We start from the raw sequence: 22863 nt of genomic DNA, 5'->3' as shown, positions 1-22863 counted from the left end.
TCTAAATTCCTGAAACTGGATTCCTGAAACAGGGTTCTGAAACAGAACCCTTCCTGGAAAAAATTCTACTGAATACCTAGGCTTTTCAGTGTCAATGAGTCAAACAAGAATACCTGCTCACATCAATACAGCTACAGAAACATCTTGGTTACTAGGTTATCATCATTAAGTGAGCAAAGAAAGATTTAATAATTTCTTGCATTTCTGTACAGTAAGGGCAATGATGCAATCAAATTCAGTGGAATTACACTGACTCTAAAAACCACCTTTCAGAGGAGCTGTGTTAAGAAACCATAGGAATGTTTTTCTTTTTCCTGAACCACGGGTACCATGTATTTGCAAAACAATCTCTTGTCCTTATTTCTAAGGCCTTTGACTTTACCATTAGCTTAGGCCAAAAGAAGCACATGCTCACCTAGAGCTGAGGAGGATAAAAGGAAGTACAGCCACCTACAAAAGTTCAGCTGGTGGATAACAGCTTCTTAAGCTACTGAAACTCAGACCCATGCGTGCTGTTACGCTAAGCTACGCTAAAAACCAAGATCATCAAATTATGTAACCTACTTAGAATCCTTATTTAGCAGCAAAGGGACTATTTCAATATCTCTGGTGATCTGTTGATTCAGAGCAAAAAACTATGCACACGCAGGTTTATCTTGAGTTTATCAGCCAAATAATGTGCACTGTATCATGGCATACCTGTTCTGTTTCAACAAAATTAGCAACATGACCATCATCGTTTGTTCCCCGGACGTTAAATCTGGTGCCAGCCCGTTCACAGCTTAGTCGTGAAATGAGACAAGCCTTTGCCTGCTTGTGAGCTGCATAAATTGTCCTTATCTCCACTCCCCCACACATGAGACGTAACAACCAGTCATCACAGTTCACACCATAGTGCTTCAGATGTAAATGCAGTGACTGGTTCCTATCAGGAAAAAAAAAATTAAGAAAAATAACTAAAATTAAACACAGCTAAAAAAGAACTTGTGACAACTGCTAAACCAGCTACTAACTTCTTATACTTTATGCCCACTACTACAAGTAACAAAATGAAAATATGCCTGTCATAGTTTTATGACATAACTCTAACTTAAACATACTTGAAATAACAAAGTTACAACAGCTTACACATTTGCACAATAAGAATATGGGGTGAAGCCATGAATCTTAATGACTTCAAAAAAATGACCCTTATAGCCTCTGCTCTTCACCCAGCAAAAAAACCAACTCTGAGCTTGTTTATATTTCTTTTGAGAAGCCAAAGATTACAGACTCTGGGAAACACAAGCTAGAATTCCAATTATGGGCTTACTTTTTGTGATGGGTAAAGCACTACTCAATTTCACAATACCACAAGTTAAAAAAAATTCTAGTCAGCATACATTGATTATTTGTATTATACAATACCACTATTCATCCCTTGCCTAGACAAGCCTCCAGGAATACACATGAATTTCAGGATTAAACGTTGGTACATTATATACTGAATATACTGTTTTCATACCAACTACTGCTCAAATGAAAGACTGAGCCACAGTTTGGATGCACCTTTGTATTAAGTAGTACCAATCAACACTGCCGGAAGTAAGTAAAGAATAAAGTCTGGGTTTTGAGAGGTTTTTGTTTGTTTGTTTTACCTCACTTTAGTGGGGCTTGGCTTTTGGTCTTATTTGGAAACATTTCCTTGTATAAATAGGAAGTGAATTTTTCTGCATAGCAAAGAAAAGCAAACCATAGTAAGATGGGTGGTTTTGCCACTGTCCAGAAAATTCTATCAGCATTGCAAATAGCATACTTGGTATAAAGGTGGAAGATACTAATTTTAATTTCAGCCTTTTCATTTCAAATTTCCAATGAAATAAGTAAATAAATAGATAATCTGCAACTTATCAAACACCTCAGATGAATCATCAATGAAGATCTAATTACTGTATTCAAATATGCATTCACTTTACAGAAAAGTATGCATACGTATTAAAATAGGAGATGGAGAAAGCAACTTTCTTCCTCTGGGCAATCTGAGACTTAAACTTTTTAATAGAAGAAGCCCAAGAAAGCTTAATAAAGTGCATAAGCAAAATACTTTCTTTCTATATTGACTTTCAGTGTTTACATTTCTAGATCTTGAAATCTGTGGCATTTCACCTACCTCCTGCAAGGATTGAATCTTACTGGAAAAAAAAGCCAGGCAACTTAGGAAGTTTTATAACGGGGGTCAAAATCAGACAAGCTTATTTGGACAGGGTTGACCAGCATTATCATTTTTTCTTGAAATACTGACTTCTTAAAAAGAGCCCAGTCATCGTCCAGATGTAGAGGCAAACAACTATATTCCTATAACTTCTGACATCCTACATCAAGGTAGGTGTGTTTCTGAAGATTAGATCTTATTTTCTGTCTTAATACCCATATTTTGGGTTTTATAGCAATCTGATCATATTTTTCTGTCTGACTGAAACAGCAGCAGAGTTGAGTAGCACTGGCACAAATGCCAAAGTTATTTTGGTATCATGTATGCTGGGGGGAAGAGGAGTGATGATGTAGCTTTTCACCTCTTTGAACAGAATACTGCCAAGTTTTAGGGACCCTTCTAAGTTTCATGGCCACATACACCATTTTCAACAAAGGTTGAAAATATGTCAGGAGAATCTCTTACATTACAGTAGGCATCACTGGCATTACTTGAGCTGCTTGTTGACAGAAATAACAGTATCCTTTCATAAAGAATTATCTGTATGAAAACCTATACTTTATTAAAAAATATTCTTAGAAAGGATGAGTTCAGCAGCCAAGCAGTGTGCACTGCTTGGCTACATATCTGTTTCAATAAAATAAGCAACATGACAATTATCTGTGTAATGACACTTATAGGCCCTTTCCTATGTTGGAACCCTCTTGGTAATTATATATAAGCACCACAACATTTCAATATCCAGAATGTTAATCCAGATTAACATTTTCTTTAAAGCTCCATTACCACACTCATTTTAAAAAGCAGACACACTTGAAGAATTAAAAGGCACCAAAGCTGAAACACAACATCACAACTATTCAAAGTATATCATAAGCAGTGAAAACCTGTGTCTTCCAGTTAAGATACTACAAATGGCCATGGAAACATTGTAAACATTGTATCATTAATAACATGCTTATGTTCTTAAGAGTTCATATAATGCTGTTCTATCTCATAAACGTTTGCTGGACAAAGGTGTACATTTACTGTGTCCAGTTCTGGGGCCCTCAGTTTAGGAAGGATATCGAGGTCCTGGAGCAGGTCCAAAGGAGGGCAACCAGGCTGGTGAAGGGACTCGAACACAGATCCTATGAGGAGAGGCTGAGGGAGCTGGGGCTGTTCAGCCTGGAGAAGAGGAGGCTCAGGGGAGACCTCATTGCTCTCTACAACTGCCTGAAAGGAGGGGGTTGCCAGGGGGGGATCGGTCTCTTTTCCCAGGCAGCCATCAGTAAGACAAGAGGGCATGGACTTAAGCTCTGCCAGGGGAGGTTTAGGTTGGACATTAGAAAGAATTTCTTTACAGAGAGAGTGATCAGACATTGGAATGGGCTGCCCCAGGAAGTGGTGGATTCTCCATCCCTGGAGATTTTTAAAAAGAGACTGGATGTGGCACTCAGTGCCATGGTCTGGTAACTGCAGCGGTAGTGGATCAAGGGTTCCTTAAAATATCTCTGAGGTCCCTTCCAACCCAGCCCATTCTATGATTCTATGATTTAGGAGCTTTTAAAAACAAGGATAAAAATGTGCCATGGATTAATTTGTACAGGCACGCATTATCCTGTACGATGCCTCATAAAACACTTCACAAACTCACCAGAAAAACCTATTGTCAGTGGTGTGCTCCTGCATGCTGCGGTGTGCATTGAGACTGAGATCTAAGCTGACACCAGTTGCAGACCACGCAAAATAAAAGTTTCCCGAGTTCAAGACTTTGCGCACTTCTGAAATCCGATCCTCGTCTGTTGAATCGATTCGTAACGATACAAATTCAGTGGAAGTGACCCGAAAAACCTCAGAGTCTTGGATTTTTCCCACAGACATGCATCCTGTTACTAGAACCAGATAATGTAACAACGTGTCTCCTGTAAAACAAGAGAAGGCACAGGTAAGGGAATCAATCTTAGTGATGCTGATGTATTTATACACTTAAACGCACACAATCTGATCTCAGTTTCTCTGGAAAAAGTGCAAAAACAACCAACAAGAACTGGTTCTCAAGTTCTACAGAAGAAAAGGAAATGCAAGCAGGAGAAACTAAGCTGCAAATAACAGGAATTGTGAAATCGGAAGTTATTTTTGTCCACTCCCTCATTTCTGGGAGTACTCCAGACTTGCAAGTTACTCTACAAAGACAGAAAATACAAAGAAAAAAAGAGCCTAGTTCCTGTTGCGAAGATCCTGTGCTGTGGTGTTCTACAAAAGGAGCACATTTTTCTTTCCCAAATGAAAAACTGAGGTTTTGCATATTTTACTCACCAAGGTTTAATCTTAATACACCCAAGAGGCCATATGCATCCATTACTTTAGAGTAGGTATTCTTGATCGTGTCTTTTTCTGCAGAAGCTACAGAAAGAAAACAAAATTTTATTATGTAAAAAACTATATACTATGGCAGGGAGAATGAATCCACTCCAAATGGAAAAATCCAAGAGATTATGAGAGTAGCATTTATATGAAAGTTCCAGAAAGAAATACAAATGTACAAATATATGGCATTTTATAAAGGCAAATAAGGGTTTGATTTTCTGACAAAGTCTGACCACAGTATGTTTTTAGGCAAAAAAAAAAAAAGGACTTGTAAAAGCTCCAAGTGATTTTAAAGAACGTTGGCATTTTCAACATCATCATCTCCGAATACAAGAAGCATCTAAAACACAGTCAGAAAATGAGTTCCATGAGAACGCTCTCCTGTAGTTACCTAAATTAGACTACTGATAAATGCCATGCTTTTCTTCAGAAAAAAAATATCCTTCTTCTCCAAGAACACAACAGTGATGCAGCAGTATTCTTTCAAGATAAGTAAACAAGATTATCTCAAGTCTATTTTAGATATATTCCAAGGAAATCAAAACTCTTGTAGGTCCACAAGATAAGAGTATTTAAAAGCCATGTCCTAGATTAGGAAAACACAACTTTCATAGAAATTTCTGAAAAATAAGTTTGTAGTACTTTAGAATAAATTAAGGTATATCTACCATTATTCACCTGGCAGTTAATGCTCCCAGTGTAAATTATTTTAAGACTTCAATCAGCACTTGAAAAACAGGCCCAAAAGCTTGACTGCAGAGTCAGGTGACAGGGATGCTGCAGAGCAAAAACTGGATTCCACCTTTTCTACATTTTTGCTCACACCTGAGACTGCATCTGAAGTACAAAACACCAACTGTGCCACTGGATCCACAGGGACTGAGGTTTCTGGATCACCAAAGATCAGCACCTCAGAAATTACCTGCTAATTAATTTTTACTTTGACACTTAAAAATTAGCTTTTGACATAAAGAAAAGCATAAATCAAAATGCCTATTGACCTAGCATCCAACTGTGCTCTCTCTCACATAAGCTATACTTTCTCTACAATTGATGTTGTTAATCTTTCTAATGAGTATTCCCTAAGCTTAGCATAGCCCTGCCTAGGCCCAAGCCTGTATCTTCTGTTCAGATGTCCTCCATTTGAGCTCTATTATTAAATTGGATCAGAAACTCCAATAGAGATTTAACAATTATTTAACCTCAACCTGAAATCTAAGTTCATTTAGTGTTTTATTAAGTGTATCCTAAAAATTCTTATTTGTATTTCTGCAATCTATATGCTGAAGGTAGGAGGGTTATAGCAGCATGGTTATTTTCAAAGCCCTCACCCATAACAAGTGCTAAGGCTTGCAGGTGGCCTAAACACATTTTTTACAGGCAGTGATTTTATCAATACCACCAAAATATGCTTTTCTTAACCACATCACCATCAGCTGGAAAGCACAGCTTCTAAACTTCAAGATCTCTTTCTTTCAAGAATCTTTCATCAATCTGTTTCTTTCTCAGCAAGAATTTAATGATGTCAAAGTACTCTTCTAAACACAGCTTTTGGTAACCAGAGAACTGCCGCATTCTTCCACATTTCAAATTATTAACAAAAGATGAGGTTTTATTCCAAACTTTTTGCAGGATTTTTCTTAAAGGTGCCTCTCAGCATTTAATGACATTTCAGAACAATGGCTTCTCAGCCTTCTATGGATTTATTCTCCTTTTCTGTTGCATAGAACACCCATTATCCTTGCTAAGCCCTAATAAATAAATAAATGCCTGACGTAAATTAAAGTCCCAAGGATTTGGCAAACTCGGATCAACAAAAAAGGCTGCTGCTAAAAGAGCAGCAAAGGGTTGCAAAAAACAGAACAGAAAGACAAAATTTTATATGGCTAGTCAATTATTATTTTGTTAACAAAGCACCAACACCAACCAAAATAATTTAATGCCATGTTTTTCAGTTACATTAGATCTCATACAGCATGAACTCTGAGCAAAACTTTCTAACAGTGAGCATTTTTATCCAACACAGCCATTACCTCTCTTACTATGTTCTTGTTTTGTTTTTAAGGCATTCATATGGGAAAATGGCAAACATTTCACACCTCAGAAGGTTTACTTCATCCATCCTGGCACATCTTCACCTACCCCAGGTTTCAGGTACTGCCTCCACTGAACCCAAGTCTAGGCACATGGTACATTTAACAGGTCCTGCAACAGGCGGCCACGATGCAGAAGAGCCTACCAGCAACATGCTCCTACCTCCCTCCCACAAGGCACATCTGTGAGTTACAACTTCATAATATAAATTCACATGGCAGATTCCCCTTCATCAAGAGAGCCCATCTGAACCTCCAGCAGGCAGTGCTTGCAAAATCTGAAAGAATTCCGAGATTTGGTGATGCCTGATATTAGCCAGTACAGAGGGATGAAAAATTACTATCACATAAACCTCCTTTTCCTTAAGAAACTAATCTAAAAAGAAAGCAGCCACAAGGTAGCAACAACAGCTGAAGAGGGAGCAGCTCCACAGCACTGCACTGCTACCTCTTCCTTACCACACTACACAGGGATGTTTTGGATGTTTCTGATGGTTGACTGCAGCAGTGCTCAGGCTGCTCCCAGGGTAATGCACAATAAGGGACTTCCCACCATCACCAGTGCTACACTATTAAGGAAAACCACTTGAGTTTTCTCAAGAAACCAAGATGAAATCAGGAGCAAAACACAGACACACCAAAATCCTTTCCATTTTCTTCAATTTGAACTATTGGAACACCGTGGGGCCCAACATGTCCCTGGGAGCCAGGACACTGTTAGTAACATGGGCTTCCCTAGGGAGGCAGGGCAGCCCCAGGCCAGGACACCAGGCATCTCCATGGGGATGGGCTGAAGACAGGCCAGGATGTCAACTTGTGGACAAGGGTCAGGCCTGGTAACCAGGCAACCAGGGCCAGATACTGTCCCAGGATGGGCAGGCAGGCCATGGAGACAGGGAGAGGCCAAGGCTGGGTGAGCACTTCAGCCCAGCTCAGCAGGGCCCATGTCCAGGCTGGGCAGGGCTGTGGAGAGCTGTAGACCAGAACTTTGCTGTAGCATTGCTGGGGCAGGGACTGGTAGCCCTGAGGGGACTGAAATGGGGTCCTGGGCTGTGGGCAAGGTAAGGGAAGCCTCACAGGTCTGGGCAGGGACAAGCAGTAACACTATGAAAACATGCAAATGGTTATACAGCTGCTTTAGCCCAAAAGACCTTTTAGCTCTCAAACATTTAAAAGAATTTCCTAACCATCACATCCCCTCCGGTGCTAGCCACAGATGCCTTTCATTTATGGGTGCTAAAAAAAAAAACAAAACTCCAAACACTCAGACCAGAGTGCAATCTCTGTACATGGCATTTCCCATTTCTGCAAAAAACAAAATTAAACTTATAGGTTTTCACATCACTCTGTACCAAACAGTGTGAATAACAACATAGTGCTCTGGAACCATCCAGATTCTCCCCGTAAGTTTCATACTTCACTCTTCCTTCTTCACCAAAGCTGTAACCTTCATGAAGACCTATGCTTTCTCACTTAGTTCAACATGCAAAGTCATTGGATACAGCTGGATATGAAAGAGCCACTGAAGCTAAAAAAATACACTGCTAAGATTCCATGACTGTAGTGTCTTATATTTAGCATATGAAAAGCCAACTTCCAGTTTCCTCTATGCACAGCTGAAATTACCAGCTGGGTGAACTGCAGTTTAGAGGTTAAACCACAGGAAGGCTAAGGTAATCCTGACAGAAGGAGAGAGCATTTCCAAGAGCATTTCCTCATTTCCTCTGTAACATTCTCAATGAATGAGAACATCTCTTCCCAGAATGGCAGGTTGGCCTATAGCCATGAGAGCCCTCTTGACTTTGATTTATGACCTCCATATCTTAAAAAAATGCAGCTAATATAAATATGCACTCATAAAAATGTAGAGTCCAAAAATTTAAATCAATTTTTAGGGAGAAGTAGGTTGTCTATTTATTAATCTTGAAATACTTAGAAGTAAGCAAACACGAAATTAAGGCTGTCTGAAAAAAATTTAAAAGACTGTCACTTCCTTAGAAACACAAAGACAAGCAACTTCTAAATACAGAAATGACCTGCTGGAATGGCAACTTTCACCCCTACCACTGGATTTAAGAGAGTTCAAATTACACATAAAGAAGGATTATAAAGAGGAGACAATGCAAGCATACATGTCTGTGTATAAAGGTGGACATAAAACATTATGAAGCAGTATTTCTACTATTATTTTGTGTCAATACAGTTATTAAGGAGAAAGGAAATTAAAAGTAGATTCTGCTTAACCCACTTCATTAATTAGATTGAACTTGATTAATTACTGAAACAGAAATGAAGATTTGCTATTTAGCAGTAAAAAACAAAACCTGAACAAAAAACAAACAAAAATCAACAACAACAAAAAGCACCCATAAAAGCACACACTTAAAAAGGTTTTCATGTTTTTCAGGTCAAGTTGAAAACATCCTTGTAGAAAGCCATTAAGCTTCACTTGCAGTACCAAGAGAAAAATAATAAGAAGAAAAATAAACCAAATTATTGGGTATTGGTATTTTTACATGTTAACATCTCATTTGTTCCATTATTAACTTCATAAAGACACTTACATGTTACCATAACTAACACATACATTAAGACTATGGGGAGGAATGCTCAGTAAATCTGCAACAATGAAAAAAACAAGAAAACAAACCCAAACATCTCTAGATTTAAGCAATGATATTTGAATTCTACAAGCCAGAAAAAAACCCAAACCCTACACTCTTTAGAACAACAACATAGTAACTGTAACAGATGAGCAAGTAAAATTGCCTTGGTTGCTTTAGCATTATTTATCAATATTATGCAAAGTTACTTCAGAAGATATATCATTTCAACTAACACCACTGATGAGGGGAAAAAAACCTGAGAAATAAAAGTGTGATAACAAAGATGACCTATGTAACAAGATACAAGCACTTCCATCACATCTAGACTTTCTGACCCAGTCACATTTTCTAATTGAACACAAAACTTTATAGCTCCAATAATCTGCAGTTTTTCTTCCAATAGTGAATACTTTGGTTAAAAATAGTTATTTTACATGAAATCCAACTGTTGCAATTTTTCTCGTGCATGTTGATTCACAAAATTACAAAATTTTCAGTTTAAATTTGCACTAGCAAGTGAAAGAGCTACCAAAGTATCTGGAATGTAAACATACTAATTAGATTTTCTAAGTTATGTCTGAGTAACTCCAGAAATATGCAAACTAGGCTTGTTACAGACATTTAATTAGCAAGAGCTATCATTCACTGGATGTCCAGTAGGATACAACTATGACTTTTACTATCAAGTGTTCTACCATGGAAATTAAAATTTCCTGAATTGAAAAGGGAACATTATAATAAAGAGAATTATTTTTTACCAGTGAAATCCCTCACTAAAATCATCAAATGTGGAAAACACATTTTGACTATGTGTTTTGACTATTGCTGTGAAGCAAGTCTACCTTACAAAGCAAAAGGCCTCCAGAATCTGTTTTAACTAACATTTTTAATGTTTGCAGTACTGTGGACCAAATTCTTGCAGATCCACTATGCCTTTCAAAGAGGTCACAATCCTCCCAGAAGAGGAGGCCTCAACTGCCTGAACTGACCTTCTGGGAAAACTCCTACTGTACCTTCTTGTACTTTTCAAAGTGTGCTCAGCTAGCATATGTGGTCTTTGTTAAACCATGTGATTTTGTTGGAAATGCCAGGAAAGCAACAAGCAGAACATCTTCCCAGAATGTTTTAAAGCACAGTGAATTCAATAGAATCTAAAGAAAGATACCTGATGACATGAGGACAGGTTACAGCTGCTTCTACCAGCACAGCTGCCCTTGGTGTCCACTACAGCTGCCACTTCCCTCCAGCTTCTGAAGTGTTTTAAGATACTGTTTAATGAGAAGGTGTAATCTGGAAGATGACACTTAGTCAAAACAGTAATAAGGACAGGAAAGTTAAACTGTTGCTTGCCTTTGAATGCTAGTCCCTTCACATTGGCCTCATATAAATATAATACTGCATTAGAAAAACATTCAAAAATTGTTCCTACCACAGCCTTTATTGGACCTTTCCTCTCTGACATGCTGTTTCCAGAAAATACATTATTGTCTGAAGAATTTTGATTCTTATTATTATACCTTTATATATGTATATAAAACAGGAAACTATTTATATCAAGGTTCCTTTATAGGATCCTGTCATGACCAATGGAATGCAGCTGTTTATTTTGAAACATTCTCCTTTCCTAATTAATGTGATGTGGTTCCACTCGAAACTCCATGTAATAAACAAAAGCAGGGGAGAGGGAGGAGGATAGAGAATCACACACTGGCAGTTTATTACTGGTGGCAGCAAATGCCAAAGTAAAAAAAAAACAAAAAACAAAACAGTGATCCTATATAATGCTATGCTTCTTAATAACTGCATACATATAACAGGTACTCATCAAATGTATCCAACAGCGTATTTCTTTCCTGGGTATCTAAGTTTCCTCAAGCACCATGTAAACTTAAAATCTCATGCAAAATTATTATTCCCCATCTGCTACTGTGAGTAGAGAGTAGCATATCTGCCTTTTCCCCCAGCCCCCAAAAATGCAGTGTGAAAGAATTTTCTTTTTAAAAAGAACTGGAATATGACTGGGTGACAAAGCAGCATTGCTAAAGATGACTATGAACACCAGGATGCCTGCTGCACACAGGTTATTACAGTTCTTACTTTATCTAGCTCTACAGAAAGCTCGGGATGTTCAGAGTGCCTCCTCTTTACACCTGCTGTAACCATAAGACTGAAGAAGACCATAACCAGCTTTACCATAAAACTGAAGCCAAAATGCATGAAGCTCTTGCTCTTTTCACTCAGGGCCCAGCATTTTCCCAGACGATAGAACATTCTCCTTTACTCATCACAAGCAACATGAGTAAAGACAGCTTCCCACTTGCTTCTTTATGACTCACCAGAGAGGAACAGAGAGAGAAAAACCTCCAGCTCACTCATTGAAATATTTACAGGTAAGATACCTCATTAAATAGTCCTATTTCAAAGAATAAATCTACTGTCTATTTTATATGTCAAAAAAAAAAAAAAAAAAAAAAAATCGATCTACAACATCCTCCCACTAAATTCTAAACAAATCAGCAGTGAAACTGTTGACATTTAAATCAAGTGTTCTTACATGGCCTTGAGAAGAAAGATGGTAGGATCCCCTCAACATCTTGGGCTAATCCAATACTAGGACTGAGTCAATAAAAGAGGTATTAAACATATAGAGGCAGGCAAAGCATCTCTTAGATGTTTTGGTCACAGTAACATGTCACTAGCAGTACACAGAATACTTCCAGCAGAAGAGTGGCTTGGGCTGCTTTCCACATTACGACAGAATGGTTACACAACTGTCACATCTGTACTTTCCCTTTGACCCTCTCCTTTCTTCCACCTTACTTTGTCAACTTGAATAAAGGATTCAGTGTGCATACAGTACACACTGAAAAAAAAGCACACAACATATAAGCTATACAGCACTGCATGTAGAGGGCTAACTAAACCCTCAGAATCATCTTGCAGTGCTTCACTGAATATAAAGGGGGTGAGGGGCTATACCATAACCTTTCCCTCAGCAAAGTAACAGCTGCACATCCTTTAAGGTGACATTTAAAGGATCAGCAACCTTTCATGCCTTTCTCCTAGCCCATTTCAAATCCAAATTTCTATATATGGATACCCTAGAAGATGCAGTTCAGTAAGGCTTTCAAAACTGAACCATGTGAATCACTTTCCATGTAACATGTATTTCACCATGTCATGCCTGTATTATACATTCAACATACATGTAAGAACTATGATCAGCTATAAGGCTGAACAACTTGTTTTGTCTTCAGTATTCATTAAAATCTTTTGAGTAACACATAACTGTTCGAAATCAGTACTGTCAATTTATGTAGCATCTAATAAGTGTTAGCACAATCAGCTAAAAATGTGAATTTTTAATACTTTAAAGTGATGCTGTTCTGAATTTAAATTGATTTATACTTGATCTGATTTTTTCCCATCTATTCACACAGACTTTTACAAACATCTGGGAAATCTTCTCCAAGGGCCAGGCTTTCGTTATCTTTGGCCTTTAGATTTGTACTGATATCCAGAAGCTTGTAAGGTTACAGACTAAAATCTTCTGACTGGTTTCTGTGGCATGACTAGAGAGATGGAGAAGTAGTACTTTATGAATATTCTCTGAGCACTAATAATTTTGCTCCTTTAAATACATATTAAGAGCAATAGATAGCAGAAATTAACAAGCAGAAAGAAGTGAAAAAATATGAAAAAAATCAAAAAGTCCTGAGCTAGGGAACTCCAGCACTTTTTTCTGCTGTCAGTTCTAAAATTTCAACCAGTAACAAAATAATCATGTTTCAGTACCTAAAGAGTTTAGGTGAAAGGAAGGAATTAAAGCTATAGCTAAATATGCATTGGGAAAACATTCCCATTTACCAGATAGAAAAAGAGTAAGCAAGTTAGTGGTTAAGGTCACTGAAAACAATATTCAGAGCAACTACTTCTAGCAAACTATGAATGTTTACTATTTTGTAGCCTGCCAATAAGAATACCAAGGACAAACGTTTACAGATCAATAATATGCTTTTACTTAGTATAGAACCCAAGAAGAGAGACTTTCAGATGTCCTCTGTTTGATAATGAAACATAGAATAGGGCAGGAACTTTGATATGGTTTTTAATTTTTAGAGAAAATAATTTCATCCAGGTGACTGCAGTGTATCACAGCACAAAAAGCATCTAACTTACTGTCCTTTTTGAGCATAACTTTCAGAAGTTACTTTTTATACATTGCTCCTTAAATAGCTTAAGCAGGTTCAGTAATACCAAACACATGGTAAAATAAAGTGTTCCACAAATCTTCAAAGCATTTTTCCTGTTTTATGGATTTCACTAAACCTGTTCACTAGCTCTATGACTGGACACTTATTCTCAACCCAATCCATGTGACAAAATGCCTTTCAAATATTGCTAGCAAAATCAATGAGATTACTTAAATACATAGTAAGAAGAAACTAGTAGAAAAAAAATATATATTCTCAAAAACATGAGAAAAGCAAACAGTTTTTCAGATGGATCATCATAAAATTACAGCTACAATGTCAATCATACTGGCATGTCCCATTACTAGGCCTCTAACAGTTAATGACAGCTTTTTCTAATTGCACATTAAAGATGTGGATTAATATGTATGCCAGAGAACACTTGTTCATACAGTCTAACCTGTATAGATGACTCTATGGCCTTATTTTTAGGTACCTTACACAGGACACATGGGCAGCCAGGTGCCTCAGAAAGAGGCCGTGCCACTGCCAAGAGCACACTCAGGTGTAAGAGAGCCAATTGCAAACACAGCAGAAAGGAAACATATCTCAAACTTTGGAAACTGCATTTCCCACTGAGTCTTGTTAAGAGAACACTACCCCCTCTCAGCCTACTCCACAGTCACAAAGCCAGAGCATCCTCCTAGAAGGCAGGTTTTTGTGTCCACTCAGACTTCAGGCAGTGAATCAAACCTCCTGTTTCCCAATCAGATGCTTAGAATAGCGAGGCTAGAAAACCACCAACAGGCATCAAAATGATTTAATCAAAAAGCTATTGACAACAAAAAAATTACTTCATGGTATGAAACCTTCCTATGAAAGAGTCAAAACCAAGCTTAGAAACTCCGTGCAAACAGGCACTCAGGCTTTCTGAAGAATACAAACTAAACTACATTTTAAAACCCTATCTATAGATTTTCCAGATCTGTTCTGCACTTCTCATTTTAGTGCCCTCCCTCAACTACGACTTAAAAGAAAAAGGGGGGGAGGAGAAATTTAGTGCATTTATCACTTGATCACTGAAAACACAAAAATAACTTTGCAATGCAAGACACCTTGCTCCAAATATTACTCATTTTATTCCAAGACAAACCAATACAGAGTCTCAAGACAGGTTAAGAATACAGGGACAAAAGCTAAAAACCAAAAAGCTATTAAAAAACATAATACAAAATGAGATTTAAAAACTAAAATGATAGCATGTAAAAAATATGGTATTTTTTATTATGAAATACAACACAGAGAATTAGCTTTTCAACGAGTTATCATGAATTCAAAAGGAGAAGGTTGTGCAGAATAAAAGAAATAAACAGTTGTTGGAAGCTATTAAAAAGAAAACTTACTAAACATGAAAATATAGATGCATGACAAAATATAATTAAATGTGTAAAATTCTTTTTCAACAGATGGAAGGCATGAAAATATCTTTGTTTTGGTTTGTTATTCTTTTTCATTTAAATCAGAAGCCTCTCCATTAGCAAATAAGAAAACAAAATAGTTACTTTATATTCCATAAGCAGCTTACACAATGTTAAGTTTGCCAACTTTTTTACATTGTAGTTATCAAAACATATCGACTTACAGAGGACAGCCACAGCTCCGGATTCAAACATGAGACATTCTTCTCTGTTTCTGGTTTCCACTATCACACTGAATGGAAGTGGATCCAGCTTGTGATAGACACGGTATCCTTTACTGAAAGCCATTTTGCCTCGATCAGAGGCGGTCCTGTCCAACACAAGATGATGTTAGTGAAACCTTCTTGTGCGTCTATATACATTCTACAAAGCAGGTCTGACTTGCATTCTTTCTGTGCATGTTTTAACAAAAACAAACTGCAAAAAAAACTCCCAAAAACAAAACACAAAACAAAACAAAAAAACACCCCACATTCTTCCTACCTCAGGAGACTCATTTTATCTCATATTTCAAAACAAACCTAGAGACTATCTGAAGACAACATAACAATGTTTCAAAAGCACAACTGCCCAGAGAAACATGTTTCAAAATAAAGGATTTATTTAAAAGCTTCGCAAAGGCAATGAGAATTTATTTCACAATACTTAAAAAAAAAAAAAAAAAAAAAAAAAGGTTAAAACACATAGGAATGGCAAGTATCTTAATCATAAACTGATGCCAAATGCAGAGGACTAGAAGCCTGGGCAGGCTTCAATGTTTACATGTATTTTACTGATTCTGACCTTGTACAAAGAAACAGTGTATTTGAAACACTGAAGCTGTTAAAACGTTTTAAAAGATCACACACAAAAAAAAAACCCGTTAACCTGTTTAGTGTTTCTTTTCTAAATTAAAGCAGTTTTTTGTTCGGATTTAAACCCTCCCCTGCAGCGGCTGACGACTGAAACATTGCAGTATTGTACCAGTGAAACTAATGCCTACGAGACACACAGGTCAGACCTTCTTTTATATCGATAAAGAAGGAAAAAAAAAAAAAATATATATATATATATATATAAAATATATATAAACAAACGCGAGAGCAGCTAATTGGAAAAGCTTAAGCTCAGGAAACACGCAGCAAGAGAAGATGCTTCTTGACAGCAAGGAGCGGGCTTTCCTTTAGCTCCCTGTCCGTAACCTCTAGGACGGACACAGACTCAACGCCGCCAGCCCGGAACATGCCGGCTCCCGCCCTCCAGTGCAGCCCCTGAGGGCGCAGCATCGCCCGGGGTCCGACCCTTCCCCCGGAGCCCCTCTCCCTCGCCGGAGGGAAGGAAGGAAACCACCACACAGCCGCTAGTTCCCCACCGCCCGGCCCAAGGGGCAGCCGCGGAGCCGGCACCGGGTCAGCAGATCCCCGCTCCGCTACCACCTGCCGCCCGGGGCAGGCACGCATCGCCTCCCGCCACAGCCCGGTACCGCCGGTACCCGCGACAGCGCTGACGGAGCCTCCATCTTGTCTGGCGCCAGCGGCGCCCCCGCGGCCCGAGCTCCGCAACGGCGACAGCCGGGCTGGCTCTGCCGCGCACTGACAGGCGCCGAGCGCCCGCCGGCGATGCCCCCTCCTCTGCCGCCACCCCCGCCTCCCCCCTCCCTATCCCCCGGCCACAGCGGTACCAGCGCCTCCCTCACCGGCCGCGCCACCTGCCCCCGCCGACGGCCGCCCGCTCCGCTCCGTGCCGCGGCAGCCGGCGGGACCTCACTTCCGCCCCGGCCCCGCCATCCCTTCCGCATTGCGCCTCCCGCCGCCGGAAGTCGGGCGGAGGGGGTGAGGGGGCGGCGGCGGTGCGAGGGGCTGGGGGGGGGGGGGGGGGGGGGAAGAAAGTGAGGGTGGCGGGAGGGGGGCTAGGGCGGCCGTTAAGGCGGTTGTTGGGGCGCGAGGGCAGCCGTTAAGGCGGTTGCCGAGATCCCCCCCCTGGGGAGCCGTTGTTCGGCGGGACGGGCGGCAGCGGCGCTGGGCTGGGCGGAGAGGGCTTGCCGGAGCCGGGTTCTTGTGTGTGTCCCCCCCGTCGGCCCTGTGAGGGGGTAGGTGAAGCCAGAGCACCGGGTGTTGGGCAGTCGCTGCTGTGAGGGTCGGGGTTCAGCCTGAGGAAGCCCTGTCCTCTGAGGGAAAAGTAGCAAGAGGGGCCCTGGGAGAAGTTCTCCTGTGGCGTTGTCTGATGGCGCTGCTGGATTGCAAGCTTCCGAGTCTAAAACTGTGCTATGGATGCACGGTGAGGCTGTGTTGAAACACAGCCCCGGTCGCAGCTGTGTATTTTCTGCAGGTGCAGCTGGAACAAAAATCGTAGGGGTGGGCACACGAGTAGCCACGCAGACTGAAAGCCCTTGCTGCGCAAAATGTGTTATAGGCATACAGACTGTCAGTGCAGCATTGGGTGGGAGCACTGAATCATGGCTGAAGCCTGGCAGCCTTCAGAAGTTTTAGGGACAGTCTGTAAGTGTCTCTTTGGAAATTTCCATCTAGCCTGTGCAGGCTGTAAGTGGAGGAGGAGTACCACTTCACAGGAGCTTTACCGTATTGTGTTGGTGAGACATTGCAAGCTACTGAGGAGATGACAGAAGGCAGGTTAGAGAGCTACATGCTAAAATAAAGAGTGAAATGGGCTTTGCTGCAGTTCAGGTAACACTGGGGCCAGGATGGTGGTTTGAGTGGAGAGCTGAAGTAGAAAAAAACAAACCCTCCCCCCCAAAAAACTCCCAACAACCAAAATTTTAAATACTGTGAAGAAGCTCTTTTCACCGAGACTCTAATTTGAACTAAAGAATCTTCATGAGGGCAAATGTGAGAGGTATAGCTACTTCCTGAGACAACAGCTGGACCCCCTTTGAGTTTAGATTGTAGTTTTTCTTCCTGCTGCCTTCTCAGTCAGGATAATTCTCATTGCAAAGGGTAAAAAATAAAAAGAGAAATACCCTTTCCATTTCTTGTAAACATTATATTGAAACATGAAAAGTTATTTTTAATATATATTTCCTGAATACCTCTGGTCTAATGTTCAAAAATGAAACTATGACAATGTAGTTGCTGTGGAAGCAAAGCAAGTGTGTCCTGGTTTTAACTGTACATAAAGGTCACCAATAGGGACAACAATTCAAAGGTCTCACCACTCACAGTAAATCATTTGTTTCTTTTATCTAATCTAAGCCTACCCTCTTCCAGTTTAAAACTGTTGCCCCTTGGCCTGTCACTACAGGCCTTGGTAAAAAGTATCTTTCTTGTAACCTTTCTCCAGGCTGAACAACCCCAACTCTCTGTCTTTCCTCACAGGAGAGATGCTCCTGCCTTCCCAAAGGGAAGCCCCCTTTTTTTGTGTCAGGGACACCTCCCACCAGACCAGGTTGCTCCAAGCCCCCCCATCCTGCCCTTGAACACTGCCAGGGAGGGGGCAGCCACAGCTTCCCTGGGCAACCTGTGCCAGGGTCTCACCACCCTCACAGGAAAGAATTTTTTCCTAATGTCTAACCTAAATCTCCCCTCTTCCAATTTAATGCCATTCCTGCACATCTTATCACCATATGCCCTTTTAAAAAAGTCCCTCCCCATCTTTTCTGTAGATGCCTTCAGGTACTGGAAGGCTGCTATAATCTATAAGTTAATGGAGAATGAGAATGAATCTTGGAGTCTAAAAAATTGACAGTGTAATATACCACACAATATAGCAAAGCATATTAAATATATATATATATATTGTTCAGCTGTGTGCAGTAAAACACGCTTATAATTTTTCCTCAGCTGCCAACTGAATTTCAGAATCTCACCAACCTTAAATGTATGGAAATGTTGAGCCATACCTCTGTGCCTGGAGCTCAGGGAGCAAGGAGGTAGAGGAGTCAGGAAATGAAGAAGTGAAATTGAGCCTGGGATAAAGAGGTCTGTGTGTGGGAACATGTGTTGATTTTTTTTTTTCTCAGTATCCAGATCTGTTTTAATTGGCAATAAACTTAATTAATTCCCCAAGACATGTCTGTTTCCCATGATGATAATTAAGTGATCTCTCCATCTTTATCTCGACCCATGAGCTATTCTAGCCTATTTTCTCACCCTGTCTTTATGAGAGAGTGTTTGGGTGGGTGTCTGGCTACAGTCCAAGGTCGACTCACCACAGTTTCACTGGGCTGCAGATTAAAGCCTATTTAAAAGTTTTTTTGCTATCTGAAAGCAAAAGCCTTGAGTTGGCTCAAGGCTTCTTAGCAACTGAGGCAACATTCACCTTTGGTATCAGAAAGGTGAGGAAGCCCAGGACCATGCAACATCTGTCACAGGGAAGAGGGAAATAAAGGCAGAATTAGGATGCCTGAAAAATGAAGGTTTCTGGACCTGCAGCTACTGCAGCAAAACTGGGAGGAGTGCAAAACCCAGCAATGGCAGGAAACGGGAAGAGGGTGAGCCTCAGCCTCAGCAGCAGCAGCTGCTTCACACACCCTACCTCTCCCCTTGGCAGCAGCAGCAGACCAGGGCTGCCAGGCTCTGGCATGGGCACTGTTATTTTATGCATTCCACTAAGTGTCCAAACCACCATTTTCTCAGGGCATCTTGTGATGCTGTACCTTGCTAAATTGGCACACTAACTGCAAATATATTAAAGTTTTATAATTGTATTTAGTTTGCATGTTCTTCCTAGCACTTATCATAGACCTTACTCCTGTTCATTAAATCTTCAAAGCTGAATTTGCTCTTCCCACACCTGTTTGCAGACACAGGTTCTCTGAACTGCTAGTTCCTAGGCACAGTAATCATGTGTACACAGTAATTTTAGTATCTTCAGTTCAATTAATGCCTTAGCCTGATGGAAACTTTCGGGTGAAAAAGCAATATGTAATTTAAATACAATAAAATTATTTTAGGCCACATGTCCCCAGCCTGTGTGATACCCATAGTCAAGCAACCTACATCCCACTTAATGTTTTCAGTTATCTAGGTATCATGTAAGTCAGAGAGTAAACAGACAATATTCAAGAAGTCATATGAAATCTAGGCTATGTAAATTTGGGATCAAGCATCTAAGAAACATACTACACCAAATCTTGGAGATACGTCCATGTATCCAGCCACTCCAGGTCTCTGCTCTATGAAAACATTCAACTATCCACATAAAGTACAGAAGTAATCTAAGTTCAGCCAGTGCAACAGTTCACGTATTTGAACAAAAGCATATGCTAAAGTCATTGGCTGGATAAGACTCTTAACTTGCAGGCCCTTTTGTTACTAAGTTTGTCTCAATGTAATTAGTTTATCCCCCTTCATTTATTTCTGCATATTTAGGACAAGAGTTTTAGTTACACAGAGAAACTAAATACTCTTGAGCAAATAATCCTACTTTTAATGGTGCAGAGTAATTCAACCCAAAAATTTAAGGCTACCAAAGCTTGATGTTTGGAGTACCACGCACAGGGCAAAAACTCTTGAATTTGATCCATCCTCTTGCTTGGACACGAATTTCTCAAAAAAACACAACCATGCTCCCTCCTTGCAACAATAATTTTTTAAGTCTCCTCAGAGTTCTCTTTTCTGTACCAATTACTACTAACTCTTGCAGGAACTGTTTGCTTGTGGCATCACAGGTAAAGCCTAATGGTCAGATCCCAAGTATTATTGTTTCCTTTCAGAGAACTGATCACAGGACATTTAATTTTCACTGGTCAACTAATAAACCTAAGATGACGGATACTGTTTTTAAGCACCACCAGGAAGAAGAGGATGGGTCAGCTTGTTAAAAGAAACCTTACCAAGTAATTCTGCCAAAGCTGTGTACTACATCAAAACTGCAGGTTCATATCCCCTCCCCTGGTATTTATATTTAGGGTTCTTCCAAAAAGAATTTTTTTTTTTTTTTTCTGTAGAGTACCTTATGGAGAACTGAAAGCAGAACCACTGATTAGCAAACTTAGGCAGAAAATTAGATTTATATTAACGGAGGAGAAAGGAGAACCACATGATGCCCTTGTATCTGCACAACTTTCCCTCAAACTTCTCCATTTGACATTTCAGATTTCATTTTGTTTTCCATTGCAGTAAAAGACAAGGTTTTCCTTTTGCTATTGACCTTTAGGGTAAAAGTAATTCTGTAATAAATGTAAGTATGTAAGTATGTAAGTAAATAATTAGAATTAAATAACTCTAATAGTTCTGTAATACATCATCTTATCCATAAAAATGTCAAATGACTGACAATTTTACATGCAATTTTCTCTTAAGTGTTCTACATCTTTGCTTTCCTAAACAATGCTAACTACTGAAATAGCATTAGACTTTGTCAAGTCTCTCTAGTTCTGAGCAGAAATAAAATTGCCACATCACTTAATGTGTCACTGCCTTCTCACATGGGATTTCATCATGATCTAGAATATCAGCTTCTTAACGTGTCATAATTATTTGTTAACTTTGATTGTGAACAGTGAGGAAAACTGTGAGAGAATAACGCTCAAGTAGTGGTCGTCAGGTTATACCTCAACTAATCAGCGGTTCTGTAACATTGTTTACAGGTTGTTACATGCAGTATGACCACTCTGCTACTACCATTTACTTTTCGGCAATAAATGAGATACAGCTTGAGTGGCAGAAGTGGTTATTTTGTTTATAGAGAAGATTGGGTAACATTATTTACACCAAATCTTCCAAGTGCCTTTACAAATCTAACCACAGGAAAGCCCCCACATTTCCCCAAATGAGGTTATATTACTTATGACCCAAAAGTATACTTTGCTGCGTCTTCATATTACTGTTTTCCAAATGTGACATTGTGTGGGGATAGGAATGCGAAACTCTCCAAGTGTCCAAGGGCTTCAACACCAGAGCCACACAGTGTTGTTGCAGAGGGAGGACAGGCGAAGTGTAGTTGGTCTTCCACAGCACTTAATTAGGTAAATGACCACAACCTATCTTGAAAAAAAGATTCTCTGCAGCCATAAAGAGATTACAAAAAAAATGTTTTCCTAATTCCCCAATGTCCTAATGGCAATCTGAACTGGAGCAAAATGCCAGTATATACAGGGGCAATTTTGCCCCTGTACTCAGCGCTGGTGAGGCCACACCTCGAGTCCTGTGCCCAGTTCTGGGACCCTCAGTTTAGGAAGGATATTGAAGTCCTGGAGCAGGTCCAAAGGAGGGCAACCAGGCTGGTGAAGGGACTCGAGCACAGATCCTATGAGGAGAGGCTGAGGGAGCTGGGGCTGTTCAGCCTGGAGAAGAGGAGGCTCAGGGGAGACCTCATCACTCTCTACAACTCCCTGAAAGGAGGGGGTAGCCAGGGGGGGGTTGGTCTCTTTTCCCAGGCAACCATCAGCAAAACAAGAGGGCACGGTCTCAAGTTGTGCTGGGGGAGGTTTAGGTTGGATATTAGAAAGAATTTCTTTACGGAGAGGGTGATCAGACATTGGAATGGGCTGCCCCGGGAAGTGGTGGATTCTCCGTCCCTGGAGATATTTAAAAAGAGACTGGATGTGGCACTCAGTGCCATGGTCTGGTAACTGCAGCGGTGGGTCAAGGGTTGGACTTGATGATCTCTGAGGTCCCTTCCAACCCAGCCCATTCTATGATTCTATGATTCTATTTATAATGTCTTGAGCTTTGCTGCTTCATTCATCTGGATCTCTATTAGCAGTGTGCACACCTATTGAAACTGCAGTTACAATCCTGCATTTAAGTTCTGTAGTTGTATATGTGTGTGTATATATATGCACACACAGGCAGAAGGAAAGCAAAGTTTGAGATGAGAGCTGATGGCTTGAGCCTATAGCTTTTTTCTCCCTGAACTACAGCCAGGGAGAGAGTGAGGGAATGACTCATCCCACATTATTTGCAGAGAGGAAGTAGAGAGCATGATTACACATAGATTTCAAAAACAAATCCACTTGCTGTTGTTTTATTAGCCCAGCACAACACCACTGCCACAGGGAGAGCTTCAGCAGAG

General features: G+C 40.2%; 1 protein-coding gene and 1 long non-coding RNA gene across 27 annotated transcripts in view; one reads left to right on the top strand and one right to left on the bottom strand.

Annotated features, from left to right (window-relative positions):
- The window catches only part of SYNJ1 (synaptojanin 1), a 63700-nt gene extending 46926 nt beyond the window's left edge, over nt 1-16774 (bottom strand). For 19 of the 26 annotated variants that reach the window (XR_011727982.1, XR_011727978.1, XR_011727980.1 and 16 more), the window contains exons 1-5: nt 16586-16774; nt 15075-15220; nt 4490-4576; nt 3828-4095; nt 700-925 (exon numbers count right to left, since the gene is read on the bottom strand). Coding sequence is in view for 22 of the 26 variants with exons in the window: in XM_071754339.1 (XP_071610440.1) it covers nt 700-925; nt 3828-4095; nt 4490-4576; nt 15075-15198 (705 nt within the window). In the remaining 4 variants the exon portion in view is untranslated. Of the gene's footprint in view, nt 1-699; nt 926-3827; nt 4096-4489; nt 4577-15074; nt 15221-15777; nt 15945-16570 lie in introns of those variants that run through there. The other 7 variants (XM_071754440.1, XM_071754269.1, XM_071754365.1 and 4 more) reach the window with 4 other exon arrangements.
- Nucleotides 16775-16906: 132 nt separating this feature from the next.
- LOC139800886 (uncharacterized) lies at nt 16907-19552 on the top strand. The gene is made up of 2 exons (XR_011727989.1): nt 16907-16978; nt 18687-19552. It is a non-coding gene; the product is annotated as an uncharacterized lncRNA (long non-coding RNA).
- Nucleotides 19553-22863: the final 3311 nt, after the last annotated feature.

The sequence above is a fragment of the Heliangelus exortis genome, chromosome 1, assembly GCF_036169615.1.
Source record: "Heliangelus exortis chromosome 1, bHelExo1.hap1, whole genome shotgun sequence".
NCBI lineage: Eukaryota > Metazoa > Chordata > Aves > Apodiformes > Trochilidae > Heliangelus > Heliangelus exortis.
This window is presented reverse-complemented; position numbering and strand designations above follow the sequence as displayed.